The 22,755-nt window shown below is 35.0% G+C and overlaps 1 protein-coding gene across 1 annotated transcript in view; it reads right to left on the reverse strand.

Moving 5' to 3' along the window:
- Positions 1–1,635: 1,635 nt before the first annotated feature.
- The window catches only part of NUDCD1 (NudC domain containing 1), a 67,790-nt gene continuing 46,670 nt past the window's right edge, over positions 1,636–22,755 (reverse strand). Inside the window, exons 9-10 of the mRNA XM_003938585.4 lie at positions 4,607–4,766; positions 1,636–2,247 (exon numbers count right to left, since the gene is read on the reverse strand). Of these exons, the coding sequence (XP_003938634.1) occupies positions 1,955–2,247; positions 4,607–4,766 (453 nt within the window). The 3' untranslated portion in view covers positions 1,636–1,954. The remainder of the gene's footprint in view (positions 2,248–4,606; positions 4,767–22,755) is intronic.

Genomic DNA, 22,755 nt, shown 5'->3' on the forward strand with positions numbered 1-22,755 from the left:
AAGTATATGCATCCTAGAACACTGAGTTAAATGTTTATGGAATCTCTAAAGCATTTCAAGAAAATAGCTTGAAGTCACTGCTCTAGACCTATTCGTCTTTTAACATAGGTCAACATGCAACAGTATTTAGGACTAATTATCCTAACAGCTTTCAATTCAACATTAATCATGCAAAAAATCACATGCACAAAGAATACTAATTACTAAAATTTGCAGTATATACATAGTCATGGTTAACTAAGCACCACATTATTATTAGACATTTTTCTTACATTCCCTAAGGGGGTATTTATTATCTTGGGGGAAAATTTTAGAGAAAATTTAGATCATTTTCACATAATAAATTTTTAATAATTCACTATCTAAACGGTCTTTTGTTTCACAAAGTTTTACAACGACACTAAAAACTTCTGGAAATATCACTGTTTTGGTTTTTGGTTACTATAGAGTTTTCTATGTCTACGATCTCATGATGTTTGGTACCTAGTCTCTCTAGGTTCCTAATACTAACAGAGTACTATTAGGACTCCAATTGTCATTACCAGTCCTCAAGACTTTTCCTAAGTTTTTACCTAGCACCCCAATACTTTTCTCTAGGAAACTGCATTCTGAAAAAGGGTTTAGAACATGTATGTAATCCTCATCTTTTTTCCTCCTCTTCTATCTCTCAAACCTTCATTCATTAAAATTAGGTGAGTCAAATACTTGCTCAGACAGGCAACAGGTATGTTATAAACAAATATTTTCTATCTTATATTTCTTATCTTAATCTTCTGCCTCTTAAATGAAGGTCTTAACTTCCTTATTAAAATAAGAAATCCAACTTGAGGTTTATATAAGATACATATCTTGAAATGGTGTAAGAAGTAACAAAAATTTCCAGGTACATACAAACTAAAACAAACCTGAAAAAATAAAGTTTGAAAAACCAAAATTTGTGGCAAAAATGCGTAACGTACAAACAGGGTTGTTTTGTTTAAATTGTTAGAAAAATAAAGAGAGCTACAAGGATAAATTATAATTTGTCCTTGTGTGGTAGATTGTTCCATCAATGGCCCCAATGAATCACACCACCCGCTGTCAGCCTGTGTAGTCCCCTCATACTGATTCTAGATTTGGCCATAGGATTTGATTTATCCAATGAACAACAGTAAATGTGACAGATGTACAGGATCAGTAACCTCTTGCACATTAGGGCTTGTTCTCTTAGGATGTTTACTGTGGGAAGAAGCCCCGTCTAGCCTACTGGAGGCTGAGAGGCCCTGTACAGCAGAGACAGCCAACTCACTGAATTATGAAAAATAATAAATGTCCTTGTTTTAAACCTAAGTTTTGGTGTGGTTTGTTATGCAGTGATGGATAATGTGAAATCTTATCTCTCTCTATGTCTGTGGCACAGCAACTGGCTAAAAGTTACATAAAGCTATACTTAATTGAAAAAAATAATTAAGGTCTCCCAGTAAACTTTAGAAGCATTAGACCGGCTGTCCTCTAGCATTTCCCCCTCTATGTAGACTCAGTTATTCAATCCATTTCAATAAGTAGTACAATACTCAACATTTAACTATTATCCTGTAAATTTTATAGGTACAGACTGTACCAACTAATCAATGAATAAAGAGTACACAATAAATATTTTTATTTTTAAACACTGAACTGTACATGTTTAATATAAAAAATGAGATTCTAGCCCTGTTTTTAAAAAATAAGTATACTTGCTAATATTATCTTTACATTGTTTTATAGAAGGCAATATTCTAAATCTGCAGCTTCATTCCATAGCTTTACAGAATTATAATCTCTCGAATACATTTCTAAAGTTATTTAAAAAATAAAAAATCATACAAGAGATATTTAGCACGCTAAAACTTAAGAGGTTACAGTATAACTGCCCAGAACCTCCAGGTACCACTGAATACTTTGCCAGTACAAAGAAACCAACATGTTAGAATAATTAATTCTCTGTATTTACTTTTATTAAAAAGAGATTTTTGGTAGTAAGAACAAATAATCTCTCATTCGTTGCCTGAAAGCCTAAAATAGGATCATTCGTTTCTAGGCTTGCTACTTGCTGCTTAGCAACCTGTCCTACTTGCCTGCCTTCCTTTCTGTTGTAAAGTACAGTGGACATGGGAGCAGGCTGGCGATAGATGAATACTCGGCGAAGGCACTCACAAAGGGCTGCATAGGAGTAATTTGGAGCACAGGCAAAAAATTTTTTGTCTCTCTTTGATGCTTGGACGTAGCCTGCCAAGAATATGAGACAAACAAACAAACAAAAAACTATATATTAATCAGAAGGGGAAAAATCACGATTTAACATTTAATATTTTGCAACATTTATTACAAATTAAAATGCCCAAGTTAAATATATACCATAAGGTATATAATTCTGAATCATTAATGATTAGCCATAATCAGTCTCTCCCGACTGGTGTAAAAATATAACCTTAACACATAAAGAACAAAACAGATATGACTTTTTCTCTTCAGAAAAGCATAACATAGTTTCATTTAATTTCCATGAATAATTGGAACACTAAAATTCTAAAATCTAAAACACTAACTATATACCAAAATATCTTTAAGTGCCAATTTAATATTTAGCTTTATGAATTACAGATATGGCATCAGACGATCTTTTTTTTCCTCTTAAATATGGGAAAATGTGTATAGAATACCATCATAAAGTTATTTCAGGTTTCTGTTAATAATGTATCCCAGAATGTACTGGTATTCATGATTCATGATCTTATTATCCCTATAATGTTAGTGATACTTTTACACACCAATACCAACATTATAAATGGATTCTGTTGTACTTTCAGCCCCCAGAAGTAGAATGTTGACCACTATAACCTCAAAAATAATTTCAAGTCTCTAAACTGAAAAAATCCTTAATCTTGTCTTAATTCATGTACATGTTTAAAAAGTAACTTTACAGATTAAAAGAACATTTATGTTCCAAAATACAAATTATGATTTTCAGATTGTGGCATGGTTAGCAAATGTTAGATACTTACATTCATATAAGATAAAAATATAACACTAATTACAATTCAGATCTCATCAAACCATGAATAAGCAAAGGAACCACTGAGCACACAGATCAATACTGCTTTTAAAAATATTAAGCAGGTGGCCGGGCGCGGTGGCTCAAGCCTGTAATCCCAGCACTTTGGGAGGCCGAGGCGGGTGGATCACGAGGTCGAGAGATCGAGACCAACCATGGTCAACATGGTGAAATCCCATCTCTACTAAAAATACAAAAAATTAGCTGGGCATGGTGGTGCGTGCCTATAATCCCAGCTACTTAGGAGGCTGAGGCAGGAGAATTGCCTGAACCCAGGAGGTGGAGGTTGCGGTGAGCCGAGATCGCGCCATTGCACTCCAGGCTGGGTAACAAGAGCGAAACTCCGTCTCAAAAAAAAAAAAAAAAAAAAAAAATTAAGCAGGTTTTGAAGGGAGAAAAGTGAAGATTTAGATACCTATTTAAATAGTTTAAAGTAGCTATCCAGGCTAACCTTGACAGAATTAATAAAGTGTATAACATTTCAAGTATATATATCTAATGTAATGTTGATTTAACTTAGAATTAAGCATAGAATTCCTCTAAAATAGGGGATTTGGGAATATGAATAGAAGATCTGAGCATCCAAAGATGAGATGATAGAGCTTTCCTCTGACTAAAGAAAGTATAGATAATTAAAAAATAGCATCACAGTAGGGAGGCTAGAAATTTTATGGTTAGTCAACCAAATTTTGTCAGGTCATAAAAATCCATTTTTTTCAGACTACACTGGAGTCTGAACCAGTTTAGCAGCCTACATTATTAACTATAAGGGATAATTAATAAATTTCTTCAACAATTAGGGTTGTGCACATATAGCCATCAAAATACATAATTTCACTTCTTGCTTCCAGTTTAAAATAATATTTCAAGAAAGCAGTAACTGTGGCTAATTCACATAAAAAATTTCTGTCTTACAATACTAATGGATTTTGACATAAAATCAATGATTCCATACATCCACAATTAAGCAGTTTAAAACATTTTTAAGCCCTAATTTTAAAACTGCTATTTTTTTCCTTTTATCCTACCAAATAAGTTTAATTTCTGTTTATCACGACTTTCCATAAGTGTTTTCATTATAATGGCTCCCTTTTGTACTTAATTTTGACAAACGATGTCTCCTAATGTGCATTACACCTTAGGGGGATTCTATGATGTTTCTGAAGATTATTCTGAAGAAGCCTGAATACAAGTTCCATGTAGGGTATTATCAAGCTCCTTGTTCAGAGTCCAGTATTATATGGCTTACAGAATTAGAAAAAGCAAATGACTTAGTAGAATAATTCAAGTGGTTAGAAAACCACTTTCATTTCTATTCTGTTTTGATCTTCTGTACAAGCATAAAAACAGATTAGTCTAAATGTTCCAACAGTGCTAACATTCAGCAACTAGTACAAGCAACCAAATCATAGCATGAATCAATCTAAATGTAATCAGGACAGCTCAAATTAAAAAGAAAAAAAAGAAGTGAACTTTAAAAAAATGATGACTGTACTTCTGATTTCATGGAAATGTCAAAGAGTTTGTTTATACCTAAAGCATTGAAAGTTGCAATGTGCTCCCACATATCATCTTGTTTGCTGGAGTGCGGTTGCCAGAGTAGGGCATCAACATCATGGCGCAAACAGAAGCAGGGCATTTCTTTAGGATCCACTACGACAGAGAAAAGGTACTGGTTGCTTCCAAGATTCACCTAAAAAGCGATTTACAAAAATTTACTCAACAACAAATTAATAATAGCAACAATAATAACAACAGCAGAAGCTGACAGCCAGCACTGTCAGCAACTGTTTTATACTTTTTATATACTTAATCTCATTGACTCTTTATAATATCCCTGAGAGAAATGTGCTACTGTCATGTTCATTTTAAAGCTGAGGAAAGTGATATACAAGGCATTTAGGTAACTTGTCAATGGTTAGCCTGGCAGTAAGTCATGGAGCTGAAATTTGGACTCAGAGTCTATGTTCTTAATCACTACGCTAATATACTACCTCATAACTGTTAGTAACTAGTTTAAGACATGATATAAAGCAGGGGTGCCCCCACTGTGCCACAGAACAGTACCAGGCAGTGACCTTTTAGGAACTGGGCCTCAGAGCAGGAGGTGAGCAGCAGGCAAGGGGCATTACTGCCAGAGCTCCGCCTTCTGTCAGATCAGCAGCAGAATCAGATTCTCACAGGAACGTGAACACTACTGTGAAATGTGCATGCAAGGGATATAGGTTGCATGCTCCTTATGAGAATCAAATTAAGACCTGATGATCTAAAGCAGAACGGTTTTATTCTGAAACCATCCACCAATCCCCCACAGGCCTGTTTGGAAAAACTGTCTTCCACAAACTGGTCCCTGGTACCAAAAAGGTTGGGGACCACTGATACAAAGCACCAATTTGAGCAGACTATTTTTAAACCATAGCATACAGGCATGAAGTTACTAATGCTAACTTGTAAAAATCACCAAGAACAATAATACTACCAGAATTTATTAGCACATTCTACATGCCAGGCATGCTACAAATATTAATCTTCTCAATAACACACAAGGCTGTTATTATCTTCACTTAAGAGATGAAAGAACAGATTTGGAGTGCCTGAGTAAATTGTCCTAAAGAGAAATACCACAATGCTGGAATTCACACTCAGATCTGTTTACAAATTATTTACTTTAACTTATTGCTTATTCTGATATCAATGTCAATACGTCAGTAATGTCAACATTTGTTATTGTAACACATCAATAATTGTGATTGTAGTATTGATGCCTAAAAAAATTCGTTCTAATACAGAATTATCAAATTAAAACTCACTGGATTTCATCTATAGAAATAATTTTTCTAAATGGAGATATGTTGTAAGGATAGTCTTCTTTATGAGAAACGTTATCAGAGCTGAAAATATCAAACAGAATAAATGCTAACAAAAATCACAACAAATGTAGAAAATATAAAATGTGAACTTGACCTGAATTCAATGGAGGAAGCTATGAAGTGGCTCTCTAGCAAGAGGACCTGTTGGTAGAGCTGTGACAACACAGGCTACTGGTTACAGGAGAATCCAGTGTCAGAGCAATCCACCTTCTGTTCCCCAGCAATGCCAGGGAAATAGGGCTTTTGAGTAGGGCCAGTGCTTGCTCTCTACAAAAGAAGGAGAGCAGGCCAGCACACAGAGACCACAGATTGTTTCTTTTCTCTCCTTACTTATGATGATCAGTGGCTAGATGAGGTTTATTTTCAAAGTCATCAGTACCTAACTGGCCTTTTATTATTATAAGTTTTGATGGACCAAACACAGCTTCAGCTCTCTTCCCTGTACCCTAAGTCTGATGTTCTCACTTCTTTTTTTAATCAAGGGTTTTCAAGAAAAATAAACTATAGCTAAAATAAAATACAAGTTGAAATAATATTTTCACAGAAACACACCTACTTTCACGAGCCAAGTGCCTAAAGAATGTATTGAGGATTAATATAATTGAGCACTCTCTTGTCCATCCATACTTGGAAAGCAGTGAGAAAAGAACAGAGGACCTTGCACCACCAAGTGAAAGCTGACCACCAAGGGAGATCAATCATGAAAATAAGAGGATGAAGATGAAGGCAGGTGCCTTATTAAGAGCCCCTTACTCTGACTTAGGTGTTTCTTCACTTCAGCAGCCACTCAGCTTACAAATATCTCCATTATGGCAATTGTGTCAAGTGCTGTTAATGATAACACTAGCAATTTCATATAGTTTGTCTTTTCCATACCTTGACATGGCATTCTGTTTGGACTCTTGCATTTTTTTTACCTGATAGATTCCCACTCATCCTCCAAGGCTCAATTCAACCATCAGTTGCTCCCTGAATTCTCCTATTCTCATGGATATATGAGCTGCTTGAATTCTAAGAATTCAAGCATCATCTATGTTATTCCTATCAAACTACTTATCATACTATATTAGATTATTAATATTTTTGCATACCACCTGTGGCAGGCTAACGTCCATATCTAAATCCCTTGGAACCCATGAATATGTTACCTTACATGGCAAAAGGGACTTTGTAGACATGATTAAGATTAAGGTCCTGAGATGGAAAGATTATCCTGCAATATGTGGGCAGGCTCAATGTATTAAAAAGTGTTTTTAGGGAGGGAGGAGGGTCACAAACAAAGAAAGAAACTGAGATGTCAACAAAAGCAAAGGGGATAGACAGAGATATATAAAGAATTGTTTATTTAATTTATTTATTTATTTTTTGAGATAAGGTCTCACTGTCACCCAGGCTGGTGTCCAGTGGCACAATCATGGCTCATAACAGCCTTGACCTCCTGGGCTCTAGCAGTCCTCCAGTTCCAGCTTCCTAAGTAGCTGGGACTATAGGCACACACTGCCATGACTGGGTAATTTTTAAATTTTTTATTTTTTTGTAGAGATGAGAGGTCTCACTATGTTGTCCAGGCTGGTCTTGAACTCAACTCAAGCAATCCTCCTGCCTTAGCCCCCCAAAGTGCTAGGATTATAGGTGTGAACCACTGGTGCCTGGCAAGAATTGTTGAATTCTTTCCTTCTTTCTATATGTGGTAAGAGACTACGTGATACTCATTTTACTTAATAAATTCTTGCTTCCATATTTTTTACTTCAAAATTGAGTATTTCACACAGCTAAATATAAAGATTATGCCACTGCCAGATGTTTGCTACTTCTTAGGTTGGAAAGATGCCACAAAAGGAAAACAAGCTTTCATTTCTGTTCAAAGATTCCGAGCAAAAGAGTGGACAAAGGAACTGAACATGAACATTATTTTAAGATAATGCCTAAAAGGTGTTTGGCTTCATTTCTGTCATGTGGTATTAGAATCTCTTGATAACTATTTACGCCTTTCACTACTATTTCTTGCCTCTCTGCCTACCTGGGACTCCCAGCATGATGCTGAACAGGACTAACGCAAGCAGACATCTTGGCCTGTTCCCAATCTTAACAGAAGCCTTCAGTCTTTTACAATAAAGTACAGTGTTAACTCCAGGATTCTGTATGAGAAAGCTTCTCTCATTTCTAGTTTGCTAAGCATTTTTATCATAAATGAATGTTTTTTTTCATATTCTTTTTCTGCATCTACTAGGATGATCAAATATTTTTCTTTAGTCTGTTGATATGAATTATACTGACTGACAATACTTGAATGATGAAATCAGCTTTGAGTTCCCAGAATAAACCCTACTGGGCCATAATGTAATTTTCCTTTTTACTTATTAATGGATTTCATTTACTAATTATCTTGTTAAGAATTTTTGTGTCTGTATTCATGAAGGATATTTGGTGTTTTTCTTCTTCCTGTTTTCTCATCTTTTAATGTCTTTGGTATCAGGGTAATGCTAGCCTCATTAAGTTGGAAAGTGCTCCTTTCTCTTTTAACTTTCGAGAAGTTTGTTTAGAATTGGTATTGTTTCTTCATTTGGTAAAATAAACCAGTGAAGCCATCTGGGCCTGGAGAGTTCTCTGTTGGAAAGTTTTTAAAAATAAATTAAATTTTTTTTTTTTTAAACAGATGTGACTAGTAAGGTCTCATCTATTTCTTTTTTTTTTCTTTTTCTTTTTTTTTTTTTTTTTGAGATGGAGTCTCACTCTGTCACTCAGGCTGGAGTTGCAGTGGTGCGTTCTCAGCTCACTGCACTCTGCCTCCTGGGTTCAAGCAAGTCTCTGTCTCAGCTTCTCGAGTAGCTGGGATTACTGATGCCCACCACCATGCCCAGCTAATTTTTCTACTTTTTAGTAGAGACAGGTTTTATCATCTTGGCCAGGCTGATCTTAAACTCCTGACCTCGTGATCTACCTGCCTCAGCCTCCCAAAGTGCTGGAATTAGTGGTGTGAGCCACCACGCCTAGCCAGGTCTCCATCTATTTCTTAAGCGAACATTAGTAATTCTGAACTTCAAAAAATTTGTTCCATATAAATTGTCAAATATATGGAAATATAGTTGATTATAAGATTTCACTGGTTATATTTTAGTGTCTTTAGGATCTCTATTGACATCCTAAGTGCTATTCTTCACATTGATACTTTGTGTTTTCTTTTTCCTCAGTTGGTCTGGCCAGAGATTTACCAATCTTTGTTTTCAGAAGACTAACTTAGTTTATTAGTTTTCTCTGTGATTTCCTGCTTTTAATTTAACTGGTTCCCACTTTAATCCTTAGAATATCCTTCCTTCTGCTTGCTTTTGACTTAGTTTGCTCTTCTTTTCCTAGTTTCTTAATGTGAAAGCTTAAATTATTAAATTGAGGCACTTTTTTTTTCTGGTATAACATGTAATGCTGTAAATATCCCACCAAGCTTTAGCTGTATTCTACATGTGCCATGTTTCATCTTCATTCACTACAAAATACGTTCTAACTTTCCTTTTGAGTTCCCCTATAATTCGTAGGTTACTTGGTTTTGGCTCAAGCATTTTCCTCAATGGTATTGTTCCATCCCAAGCTTTAGGCCTTCACTGTGCATGTTCACCTCAGAGAGAGTCTATGCTCTTACTCTCTTTCTAATGGTAGACTGCATTTACTTGCTGCTTGATGTGCTTCCTAGTCTGATGGTGAGGGGGATGTGGGTTGGCGAGTCAAGGAAAAGAATTCTCTACTGTCTAGTTCAGCCTCAGTACTCTGTGACCTCAGTTTCAGGGTTTGAGCTTTTTCAGTGTTACTGCCCTCATCCAGTGGTAGGAGACTTCTAATAACCTGGATGATTTTCTGTCCCTCCTCAAGGCATACAGATGGTGTTTTGAAGTTTATCTTTTCGTCTAGCTTCAGTAGGTCTTATTCTGAACCCTGGGCAAGCTAAGATTTGATGCTCTTCCCTCAGCAGCTTAGGCTGTTGATACTTAAAACAATACAGGCAAGACATCATACTTTTCCCACAGCTGAGAACACTCCTCTCTAAACCAATTCTGAACACCAAGGTAGCTTTCTCTAATGTCCTGGCCTGCTCCCAGTCTTGCTTGTGCTAACCTGGTCAAGGTCCATAAAGAAGATCCTGTAAGTGTGCACAACTTCTCTTATGTCTGTGAATACCAGGTGATACCAGTTACGGGTCACATTACATCTTTAACAATCTGTTAGTTGAATCCTTCTTACCCATTTACCTTCTTACTCACTGGCAGTCCTCCTGTTTCTCTCCAATGTTCAGGTGAACCAGTGTCCTATCTTATCTCTCCTTGACGGCACTTACTTACTAGATTTCAAGCTGTTGGCTCCCCTGTAAGCTCAGCTTTCTGATGAGTCTTTAAAAAGCTATGATTCCACAGATAATCCAGCATTGTCTTATTACAATGGGAGTGACAATCTTTCCAACTTTCTACATTCTAGGCAAAAGCTGGAATTTCCTTGATCATTATTTAAAAACTTGCCTAAAAAGCTTAGGATTTCAACTTACAATCATCAGACTGGCGACAATTCAATATCTCAAGAACTTCCAAATATACAAGTAGCAACCCATGTACTATAGGATCCCACTTGCCTGGCTTCTGCTAACAGAATCAAGCATTGGCATCTAATCCAAAGTTAACCATCTTTAATCCACTGATCTATAAAATAGTTATACTGAAGTCTTTTATTGAACAGGTGCTTCCCATACTGGATGGTGGCTAGCCAAAACAATAAAGTCCTTTTGTTCAGGAAATCTAAATACCAAAATATAAACAATTCAAACTAACAAGAGAGGCAGAAGATATAACTAGAGAGTACAGTAATCAGAAACCATGGTAAGATGTAGAACGTAAGGAAGTGATCAGTAAGTAGAAGTATGCTCAGCAGTAGCAAATACAGAAGATGGCAATGTGATGACAATGTACTGATTCTGAGAACAGGTTGATTCTCAAGAGGCAAGTAAATCTGGTCATCAGAACTTGTGGTATTCTCTAAACAATGTTCCATATTTCCTTTAGGCCTGACTTGCTAATGCATTTGTTCCCAGAATGACCTTTAGCTATTCATGAGATCTAAAGAGACTGTTTCCACTGTTCCTTATAGGCTCCAAATATGCTCACATCCATCACTTAAGATAACCAAAGGTTTTCTCTGTTGCCTGCAACCTCTAAAAGTTTAGATAACAGGATTTCTTCCATAACAAAAGCAAAGTACAGTTAAGATTAAAAAGTAGCTGGCCATCCCATAATCCCAGCACTTCCGGAGGGCAAAGTGGGTGAATCACCTGAGGTCAGGAGTTCGAGACCAGCCTGGCCAACATGGTGACACCCCATCTCTTTCAAGAATAATAAAAAATAAATTTTTTAAAAAAGATTAAAAAGTAAAGTGACTAAAATAAGTAGTTTTGCTAAGTGAATTTAAATCAAGTGTGATTTTTTAAAAAAGGCCCAATTAGAGTATACTTATTATATAATCCTATAGATACAGAAAATAACCAATATGAGAAAAAGACATGAAGAACAAAAAAGATATTGTATCATAATTTGAAGTGGATAAAACAGGAGAAGTAAAACTTTATCCATTATCCAGCATGGGCCATTACCTGGAAGAAAAAAGTACAAGATGTTCAGAAGGTTCTTGAGTCAAGAACAGGTGTCAAAAAAACCCATTTTTCACTAGAGAACTATTTATTCTGACTGTGAACAAAATTCCATCGAGTTTACAACTTGGTAGCCAAGAGCAAAATAGGGCAGCAAATAAGAAAGAAAAGGATGGTTGCTTTGGGTACATGCACTGCCAGAGGTGAGACAAAGCAGCCAATAGCTTATGAGCTGTGGAAACAAACAGACATTTTTTAAAAAATGAAGTAGGCAAAGACTCCCATTTAATTCAAATACCTCTAATGGTAATTACCTAGAAATACACAGTATGGTAATTAGTGTTCATCCTGACGATATATAACCATCAACAAAATGTTACTTTCTCTTCAGAACACTTTATGTAAGATATTAGGCAAATAACACATTTTAGTAAGATTTCAAGGGGGAAAAGGAAGTTTTAAATATATTCAGAATTTAAATGGAAAAAATTAATTTATCTGGGCAATTTACTCATTTGGAAAATTCATTCCTTGTTAATAGCAACTAAATATCTTACTGCATAAAAAAGAAAAACAACTCTCTGAACTCCATAAACCCTATGGCCAATAAAATATACTCTCATATTTCTTGTCTTCTTATGTTTACTATAGAAAAGGTCATGTTTACTTTTGATTACCTTTGTAGTCTTTGAATGAAGACTATAATTAGAGTAAAATATTCTCTAGGGAAAATCTGAAATATGCATTTCAAGTAGTCAATTAATTGTCTTTTCTCTGTAAATCATTTAGCAATTAAAGACTTCTGAAGAATAAACATCAGAGTGAAGACATTTAAACAACTTTTAATCACTTCTACTACCAAATTATATTTAAAAATAGTATCAACAAAAAGGTTTTATCTACTCAGAAATAAAGTATGTACTGGAATGCCAGATTGAAATTTTAATTCCAAATTCATATTCTGTACATGGAATAAATTGTTTAAAATATTTACTGTGTTCTTACTATGCATGAAGTATTTAGCTGATCTGTATTTACTACCTTATTTAATCTTTGCTACCAGAGAATTAAGAATATGATCTCATTTAGCAGAAGAGGAAAACTCAAACTTGAGAGGTTCAGAGATTTAAGTCAAGAAGCTAACAAGTGGTAGCTAAAATTTACAAAGTGATATTCTCCCTAAGTCCATTTTATAGTAACTATTAAGCAACCACCAGATCGTGTCCCTGGCTAGGCACTATTTCAGATATTGTAACTCACATACTATAAATATGCTTATAATCTTGTTTTGTCAGCTAAGTTGTATAGGTAAATTGTCTGTACATTTTGTATATAAAATTGATGTCTAAAAAACGTGGAAAAGAAATCTTATAAAATCCTGGGTCACATTTTTCAGTTTGAACACCCATTAAATTACTTATACACTTAAATACCTCTTTACCTTGACTAGGGACTGAAGCATAGGAAGATGTCACATCTTAGCTAAGCACTATAAAATACAATTGGTGGAAATGCACTTACATTTCTACTTTAAAAAGCCACAGTAACTATTATTTAGAAATATTTTTTAAAACCAATACTTTTTTGACTTTTTAAAAATTATCTAATTAGGTCTTAACTATGATGTATCGTAACATCAAAATTTTACTATTTTAGTGGAGGATACATATAAATGTATCAGATAAAAGAAATATACAAATATATATCAGAAAACAGAAAGTTCCATAAAGAAAAAAGAGAAAGCATGTGAGAAGATGGACAATGTGGTCGTGTTTTAATAGGGTACAGAAGACAACACTTGAGCAGAAGTAAATAAACAGAGTAAGAGGAGTAAAGTAAGGAAACAGTGAGAAAAGGTAGAGCATTTCAGGCAGACAGAATAACAAATGCAAAGATTCTAAGGGAAAAGCATGTTTCATTATGTTTCAAGAACAGTATAATGGCCAGTGCAGCTAAAGAAAAGTGAACTAGTTGCTGGGTGCTGTGACTCACACCTGTTATCCCAGCACTTGGGAGGCTGAAGTAGGAGTATCACTTGAGACCAGCCTGGGCAACCCAGTGAGACCCCCGTATCTACAAAAAAAAATAAAAATTAGCTAGGCATGGTGGGATGCACCTGTGGTCCCAGGTATTCAGGAGGCTGGAAGTGGGAGGACTGCTTGTGCCTGGGAGGTCTAGGCTGCAGTGAGCATGCCTGGGTGACAGAACGACACCCTGTCTCAAAAAACAAAGCAAAACACAACCCAGAAAAGTGAACTAGGAAAAAATGGTGGAAAGTAAGAAGATAATCAGGACGGGATGGCAGTGTTCTTTCAAAATATGAGTTTCCACATTGGTAGTAAAATCAAGTTAGAAGAACAAGAACAGAATTTTTTATTTTATTTCATTAGAAAGACCATGGAAGAATATTAGAGTACACTGCATACAATAAGGACAGTACTGTTTTGTGAAACTTTTGCATCAGATGTGTGTGTATGTGCATGTGTGGAGTCTCAGTTAAACATGTATCCCATACAATGAGTTGCAGAAACTTGGAAGGCTGTTTGTAGACCATGGTAAGGACACTGAAAATTATTCTAAACGTGACACATAGGAACCTACTACAGGGAGAGCAAGAATAGAGAAATGACATAACCTACTAAATCCTTTAAAAAGATTACTTTGATCTTCACACAAAGTACTTATTAATTTAAAATGAAAGATGATAACTTTAGAGTACAGAAACCTGATAAGACACCACACAATCAAATATCCCACTACAAGAGTAGGAAAAAATGACACCAAGTTCCTCCTAATGTGATATACCACAAGGGAAACATCTTTTATGTAGTATTACTGGCAAAAAAAAAAAAAAAAAAAATGCAACATTTGAACCTGATGAGGATATAAAATCCAATTCAAAGATTTACAAAAAAGGTACAAAATAAAGTAAAAAATGTTGATTAACTTGTTATTCCAAATTACAAGAGATTAAAGAGACACCATAACTAGGCACTTAAAAATTCAACACCTCATCATCATTTAAAAAAAAAAAAAAAACTCAGCAAACTAAGACTAAAAGTGACTTCTACTTAAATAAAAACTCTAGAACGAATGCCATATTTAATGTTAAACCACTCAATCTTTCTTCCTAAGATTAGAAACAGGACAAGAATTCCTGTTCTCACCACTGACATCTGCATTGCATCTGATATCCTAGCGAGAACAATAAGGTAAGAAATAAAAGGCATGCAGATTGCAAAAGAAGTTGTTAAATTGTCTTTATTCACAGATATTACCCTGTACATTGAAATCTTGGGAGTATCTACAAAAAAGTAACTGGAAAAAGATAATTTATCAAAGTTACAATATAAAGTCAAGTAAAACTGTTGCTACCTAATACACAAAATAAGTTGGGAATTAAAAATATATACTAATTATAATAGAATCCCAAAATACAAAATATTGGGACTAAATATAACACTGAAAACTTCAAAAGGCTGCTAGGAAACATTAAGGAAAACCTAAATAAATGAAGAGACAATGTTTATGGATCAGAAGATTCAGTATCATTAGGTATCAGTTCTCCTCAAATTGACATGCATATTCAACACAATTCCAATTAAAAGCCCCATAGCCATTTTTGTGCAAATTAAAAAGCTGACTGTAAAGTTTTTACAAGAACCAAACCAATTTAGGAAAACAAAAATGAAGACTAACACCACCTGAAAGCAAACTCCCTGTAATATTATAGTAATCAAGTACTGTCTAAAGGAATCAGCAAACTTAAAGGGTCAGACAGTAAATATTTTAGGCCTAAAGGCCATACAATCTTTGTTAAAATTATTCAGCTCTGTTGTTGTAGTCTGTAAGTAGCCATAGATCACATATAAATAAACGTCTATGACTGAGTTCTAATAAAACTTTATTTATAAAGACAGGTACTTAGCCCATACATTGTAGGTTGCTGGCCCTTGCAGATAATGAATCATTTGTCGAACACATGTATTACAAATTTGTTACCCTGTCCGTAGGTTTCTGTTTTACTCTCATATTTTTGAAAAACAGATGTTCTTGATTTTGAGCCAACTGATCACTTTATTTTTTTGCAGTTAGTGTTTTTACATGTCCTATTCAAGTAATCTTTGCTATTCCAAGGCCACAAAGATGACTTTGTGTTTCCCTCTAAAAGCTTTATTAGTTTATTATTTCATGTTTAAATATACAGCCCATCTGTAATTGATTTTTGCATATGGTGTAAAAGTCAAATTCTTTTTCCTTACTGGTATCTAACAGACCCGGTACCACTGGTTGAAAAGACATCCTTTTCCCACTGTACTACTGTGTCATCCTTGTTACAAATAAGGTTAACTGTATTCATGTGTCTGATTTATTATTTATATTACTGTCAAACCAACAGAATGTATAGCAAATGAGAAGAATAACAAACAAACTGCATTTATTATCAACTAGCCATCAATCCCTCCCAGCCAGTAACACAGAGACTTCATCTCATCTAGTATGTGAGGGGCAGTCTCCCTAGGAAAAAGTTAAAGAAAGAGCTACACATTGATAAAAAAAATTCTTCCAAATTTATGATAGTTGCTAAAAATGGCTTTGCCTGGCCAGGGGTGGTGGCTCACACCTGTAATCATGACACTTTGGGAGGCTGAAGCGGGAGGATCACCTGAGGTTGGGAGTTCAAGACCAGCCTGACCAATATGGTGAAACCTCATCTCTACTAAAAATACAAAAATTAGCCCAGCATAGTGGCAGGCGCCTGTAATCTCAGCTACTAGGGAGGCTGAGGCAGGAAAATTGCTTGAACCTGGGAGGTGGAGGTTGCAGGGAGCCGAGATCGTGCCACTGCATTCCAGCCTGGGTGACAGAGTGAGATTCCATCTAAAAAAAAAAAAAAAAAGCTTTGCCTTTTAAGATTCTAGAAGGAAAATAATTAAATATCCTAGCAAAAACAGCAGATTGTAGGAACAGAATATTCCCAGAGAGGGACTCAGTATATATGAACACATATTCTTTAAAAAAAAAAAAAAGTATCAGTTAAACAAGCATTTCATTGATATCCCAAAGAAAGGACTGAATTCTAGTGCACTGAGAACTTGACACTGTAAAGAATTTTAAGAATCAAAAAATATAAGATTTGCAACTAAAATCATGTCTTTTCAGAGGAAAATGAAAGGCAAAAATGGAATTACAGACTTCTGCAAACAAGTTCATCATAGGTAATATAACTGGCAACCAATAATTAACAACATTATTCATTATACTCTCACAATCCTGAAAGAAACTAAAATGGCTTCAATAAAATCACACTCATATTGGGAGGTGAGACTTACTGTGATATCTGAACTTTAAGCTGCTGGGAGACAATTATCCTAAATACTCACATTTTCTGCCTATCTTTGAAGCAGAGGCACTAAATATAGTCCTTAATCCTGAACTACTATTTCAAGGATGTTTGTAAAGCAAATAACTTTGGAAGATATAGTATCTCTCTCCATAGCAAAAGGCAGATTGGTCTAAAGTCCAGTAGAATAATGTCTTTTCTAAGGAAAGGGCAGGAAGGCTTACTGCCCATCTCCATATTTCCCTGTCGAAATTGAGGATCAGGGAACTGGTCCAAATGCTGATACTCTGGGTTAATGCTACTGCTGTCAGTAATAAACTATCCTTTGTCTCTGACATAGGAATCTCATGTCTTTTTATCAGCATCTATAGGCTAATTTGTTAGCTTATAAGCAGTTTAAAAATCTCAGACCCACTGCCATTCTGGGGAAGATGGGATGCTGACAGAGAAAGGGCTGTCTGGAGGAGAAAAATGAGAGCCTTATAGGTTTATTAACAAGATTAAAGCGTGTCTATGAGATTATCTGGTTAATTGGGCAATAAATGTCCTCCACTTCACTGTCTATTAATGAAGTACTGGAAAGGCTGTTGCAGGTTGAGTTCTGGGAATATGGTTGACAGCTGCAGGAACAGTGCCCTAGTTGTTGCTAACTCTCTTCTAGAAGAGAAGATCTTCTCACTGATCTAGTGGTAGTGCTTTAATTAAAGCATAATGTGCTTTAATTTCTGTTTTGATACAAACTAAATACCACCATCTGTTTTTTAAAGATTTTCATGACAGCATAATAACTTCCACTTTCTCAAACACAGGGGCAACACAAATTAACTTTATTAATACGTTTCTTCTAAGCAAATCAAGTGCTTGCTAATTCATACTTTTAAATGCTTACTATTCAAAAGATTTTTCCATATATTAAAAGTAAATTTCAAAAGGTCACACAAAAGATTAGGACACGATAAAAATATCAAAAAATAGTATGAATATTTAACAGATTTTTATGAGGGCAATACCATTCTATTGCAAGTGCAAGAAGGCAAATACATAAACATTACTCAAATACATAAACATTTAAGGTGTCATTGAAGTGAGAAAAAATAACATTAACCAAAAACAGCAAAAGAGAAATGTCCACAATTATGACCCAAAATCAAATTATATGTTATTTTTTTCTTCTTTTTTTGAGAGAGGGACTCACTCTGTTGCAGGTTGCCTAAGCTAGAGTGCAGGCACCATTATAGCTCACAGGAATCTTCAACTCCTGGGCTCAAGAGATCTTTGGGCCTCAGGCCGCTGAATAGCTAGAAGTACACACCCCCACACCTGGCAAATTTTTACATTTTTTGTAGACAAGAGGTGGGGGTGGTCTTGCTATGTTTCCCAGGCTGGTCCTAACCTCCTCGCCTCAAGTGATCCTCCAGCCTTGGCCAGCTAAAGTCTGAGATTATCGGCCTAAGCCTCTGCACCTGGCCCATATGCTATTCAGAGATAAAAAACAGATAATGGGTACAACAGGAGCAAACAGAATTTAAAACAAGTATACAAAAATCAACTGCAATATAAATCAAAGAATTTCAATGTATAATTCACATATCTCAGATGTCAATTCATAACCATTAAGTTGGAAATAGTATTAAGTAATATTTCTACACATACACATATACACACGTCTCTTTGAGACTATACTCAAAGAGTGTATTAGGAAATATTAATGCCAAATTAGTGCTGATTCTTCAAAAGAACCATCATCTCTGAGATATCACATAAACTGCAATATTTGTTTGATACAAGTCTCTTTCTTCACTTTCCTACACTATAATTATTGTTATAAATATTAATTACACGCTTGTTTTCCTCATTTGACTGTATGTTTTAAAAGTAGATACTGTTTGATTACCAATAGGTCTCCAAAAGTGAAAGTACGCACTGTATATATTTATTTGCTCAATGTTGGCAAGATTACATTGAAAGTGGTGACAGGTAACGTCTGCAATATTTGTAAAGCACCTTAATCCAAGGTCAAGACTCTAAGATAATGGAAAAAAATACATGTAAAGGGGTATTTTTAATGATTATATTTATAGTTTTTTAAAAATCTAAGGTAAATAAAAATTCATTAGATAATTGATTAAATTGTGGTATAAGCCTATTTGACAGCATGTAATATATTAGTATTTCAAAAATATGGACTAATACGTAAAATGCTTATGGCAATATTAATTTTTAAAACAGTAGGCTACAAACTGAATCTATAGTATTGTTATGGGCATATACAAATTATACAAGAATACAAGGTGAAAGTTTCAAAAAGGTTAACATTAGCACTGCTAGATCAAGGAAATAAAAAATTCACACTAGAATGAATAAATCATACACACACACACACAAATTATGTAAGAGTCGAAACGAATTAAACTCAGCTATACATGATAATGTGGTTGACTTTCACAAACTTAAAGAAAAAAAGTCACAAAAGAATACCCAAGAGTATGATTCCATTCAAGAATGATTTCAGTTCAATAAAATTAACCTATTATTAAGAGGTAAATGTGATAAGGACTGTTAAACGTATCAGTAGTAAATATTAACAATGAAATATTAAACATTTAGCACAGCTCTCTTGGGGAAGAAGAAAAGGGAAAATGCTTACAGAAGAAGTTAGGGGATGAGATCTAGAAAACAAATACACTGATTTGTTTATTTTGACTTACATTAACGCTATTTAAGCAATATATATTTTTATAAATGACTTCTACTTAAGTTTTATTAAAATGAGTCCTCTATACCAACATAATTTGCCCAGTTTAATTATTTTTCTAAATGTAAATTTTCATGTAAATTTTTCTCAAGTGGGACTCAGAGGCCCTCAGCCTCATTGTAACAGTTCTGCTAAAGTGGAGGTTGGCAACCCTTTTCCATAAACACCAGACAGTAACTATATTAGGCTTTGTACTTACATGGTCCCTGCTGCAACTCAACCTTGCTAAGAGCACAAAAGCAGTCATAAACCATGTGTAAACGAACGGGAAAGCTTGTGTTCCAATAAAACTACAAACGCAACATGCCAGATTTGATCTATGAGCCATTGTTTGCCGCTCCATGCACTAAATAATAAATTATCTATATGACTCTGTAACTTGCCACATGTAAGAGTGAGGGCTTGTACATACCATAAATAAGTATAACACATACCTGTACATACACATCTATACTAGTACACACACACACATATGGAGCACTACATTACACGGTATTATAAACAGCAATTACTGTTGCAACAAATATCTTTACAGTAAAAACTTTTAGTTATCAGAATACTAGGGCAGGAGAATAGACTACTCACATCAGCTACTGTCTATGGGCTAATGGAGTCTACCAAGAAAAAAAAATAATTATATTATTTGTGGTTTTTTATATGTGGTTTTATATTGTTTTAAGTTAATTCTGCATGTCTCTTTAATTTCTGTATGTTTTGGAAGCAGAGATATTGACTGCTCTTTACTCTCTACTACATTTTCAAATGTTAATGCCCCCAGCTGACAGACAAAATGGACTCCCATGACTGAGATGCTCAAAGTTAAAACAGCAGCAGGCAGCCGTGGCTGAGTGAGGAAGTAGGGTCACCTACTGTGTTCTCAGAAAGATGTTGTAAAAGTAAAACACCTACTGTTGGTGCCAAAATAAACTGCAGCCAGAATCCTCTTACCTATCTCTCACCATTTGAAAGAAATATTTGACAGAGACTTGCGGTTTTATGCTTGAAAACCAACCAATCAGAGCTCGCCTGCCCCAGCTAATCAGGGCTCAGCTGTGGTTATTCAGCTCAAACTATGGTTATTCAGAATTGGGTATTTGGCAAACATTTTTCCAAAGTAAATCAACCATCACGGTTCAGCTCTACTGACCAAGGGTTCAAGCTATGCTGACTGAACAGAACTAAGCTATCAGTCATTCATTTGCATAAATGGATCTGCTTGGGAAGCTGGGCAGGAACTGTTGCTATAAAACCTGAACCCTCTCTTTGTTCTCTGGAACACACCTTCATTGAAGGCTGCCTAAGGCTATGTCTTCCTCAGTCTGCAAACTGTTCACTGCAATAAAAGTCTTTTTCTTCCAAATTCCTTTTCAAAGAACTTTGTTCACACAAGGATGTTTACATAGTGAATAGCCTTAGAAGACAGAGTGCCTCCCTCCAGTACCATTGGCAAAATGTTTATGGCAATAAGCAGCTAGACATGCTAACTGATTATTATAGCAGATCTAAGTTCCCTAAGCTCAAGTTTTCTCTCTTCTAATACAACCTATTGATGTAAGTGGGAATCCATCTGGACTCATCTGTTTTGCCCAGTGGGAATTTCAGACTTGAGAAATTGGCATAAATACGCTAATGCTTACTGTTTACTGTGCAAGGTAACAGTCTCCAACTCAGTAATTTCCTGTCTCCCACCAGCATACATTAAACTGTGGCAGGTTAACTTGTTAGCCTGCAACTGGGGAAAATCTCAGAACTTCACAGTTCTTGACATATCTACTATTCTGTAACTTTCTAAAAATTAGTGCTGTTATTGTGTGAGTGCCCTATACACACAATCTCTGCTTTAGACAAGCCACTCTCAAAATATGATATGCAGAACCCTATTGGGTTGGGAGGCGGGATGCTGGGAGACATCTTCAGGGGGTCCATAGACTTAAAACTATTTTCATAATAATACTAGGATGTAAATTGCTATCTCCCTGTTTTTAAATTTGTATGGATGGTACAAAAGTAGGTAAAATTGCTGGAGTGATAACATAAATTATTGCAGCAGGACCAGATACTAGTAATCACTTGAAGTTGCTGCATTCTTCATTGCCATGTACTCACTGTAAAGAAAAGCCCAGTTTCACTTTAAAACGTTCTTGGGAAAGAAGTAAAAATGATTAAATTTATTAAATCTTGACTCTTTAGTAAATGTCTTTTAGTATTCTGCATGACTAAACAGGAGTACATATAAAGCAGTTCTGCTGCATACTGAAGTATCATGGTTGTCTCAAGGAAAATTACTTGAGAATTGTTTGAGTTGCAAACACTGAAATGGCCATTTTTTCATGGAACATAATTTTTACCTGAAACAGCGGTTGACAGACAAACTATGATTATTCAGAATTGGGTGTTTGGCAAACATTTTTGCAAAGTAAATGACCGAATTCTGTCACTTCAAGAACACCTGAAAGTACTTGTTGCCAATGATAAAATTTCAGCTTTTGAACAAAACAATTTGGAAGAACTCATTTATCACCATGAGGATGATAGCCTGCCAATCCTTAAACACTTTTCTGGTGAGATTATTAGTATATTAACAAATGCTTATGTGTGTATGGGTTTATATTCAATAATGAAATAGATTAGCATTTGGAACGTGCATAACTCAAAGAAGCAGTATTTCCTAATTATTGTCATGGGTAAAACATCCATTCAAAGTGTTGAAAAATCAATAGATTTTAAAATAATGAAAAGTTTATATTGCAACTAATATTTAAGAAATAGATACACCAAATTTTGGTGTAATATTAAAAGAAAAAACTCACCACTAACTGCAAATGTCAATTAAATATCCCTCTTTTTCCAATTATATGTCTATGGGAATCTGAATATATTTCAACCACAGTATCATACTGCAGGAGACTGAATGCAGAAGCAGATATAAGGACCCAACTATATTAATGCAGACATTAGAGAGATCTGCAAAAATGTAAAACAATGACATTCCTCCTGCTGGTTTCTGGCTCTGGAAAATGTCCTAATTTTCATTAGAAAATATGACTTATGTTAAAAGTATGTATTATTTTAAAACTATTTTTAAAATTTCTT

This window comes from Saimiri boliviensis, chromosome 15 (assembly GCF_048565385.1).
Source record: "Saimiri boliviensis isolate mSaiBol1 chromosome 15, mSaiBol1.pri, whole genome shotgun sequence".
NCBI lineage: Eukaryota > Metazoa > Chordata > Mammalia > Primates > Cebidae > Saimiri > Saimiri boliviensis.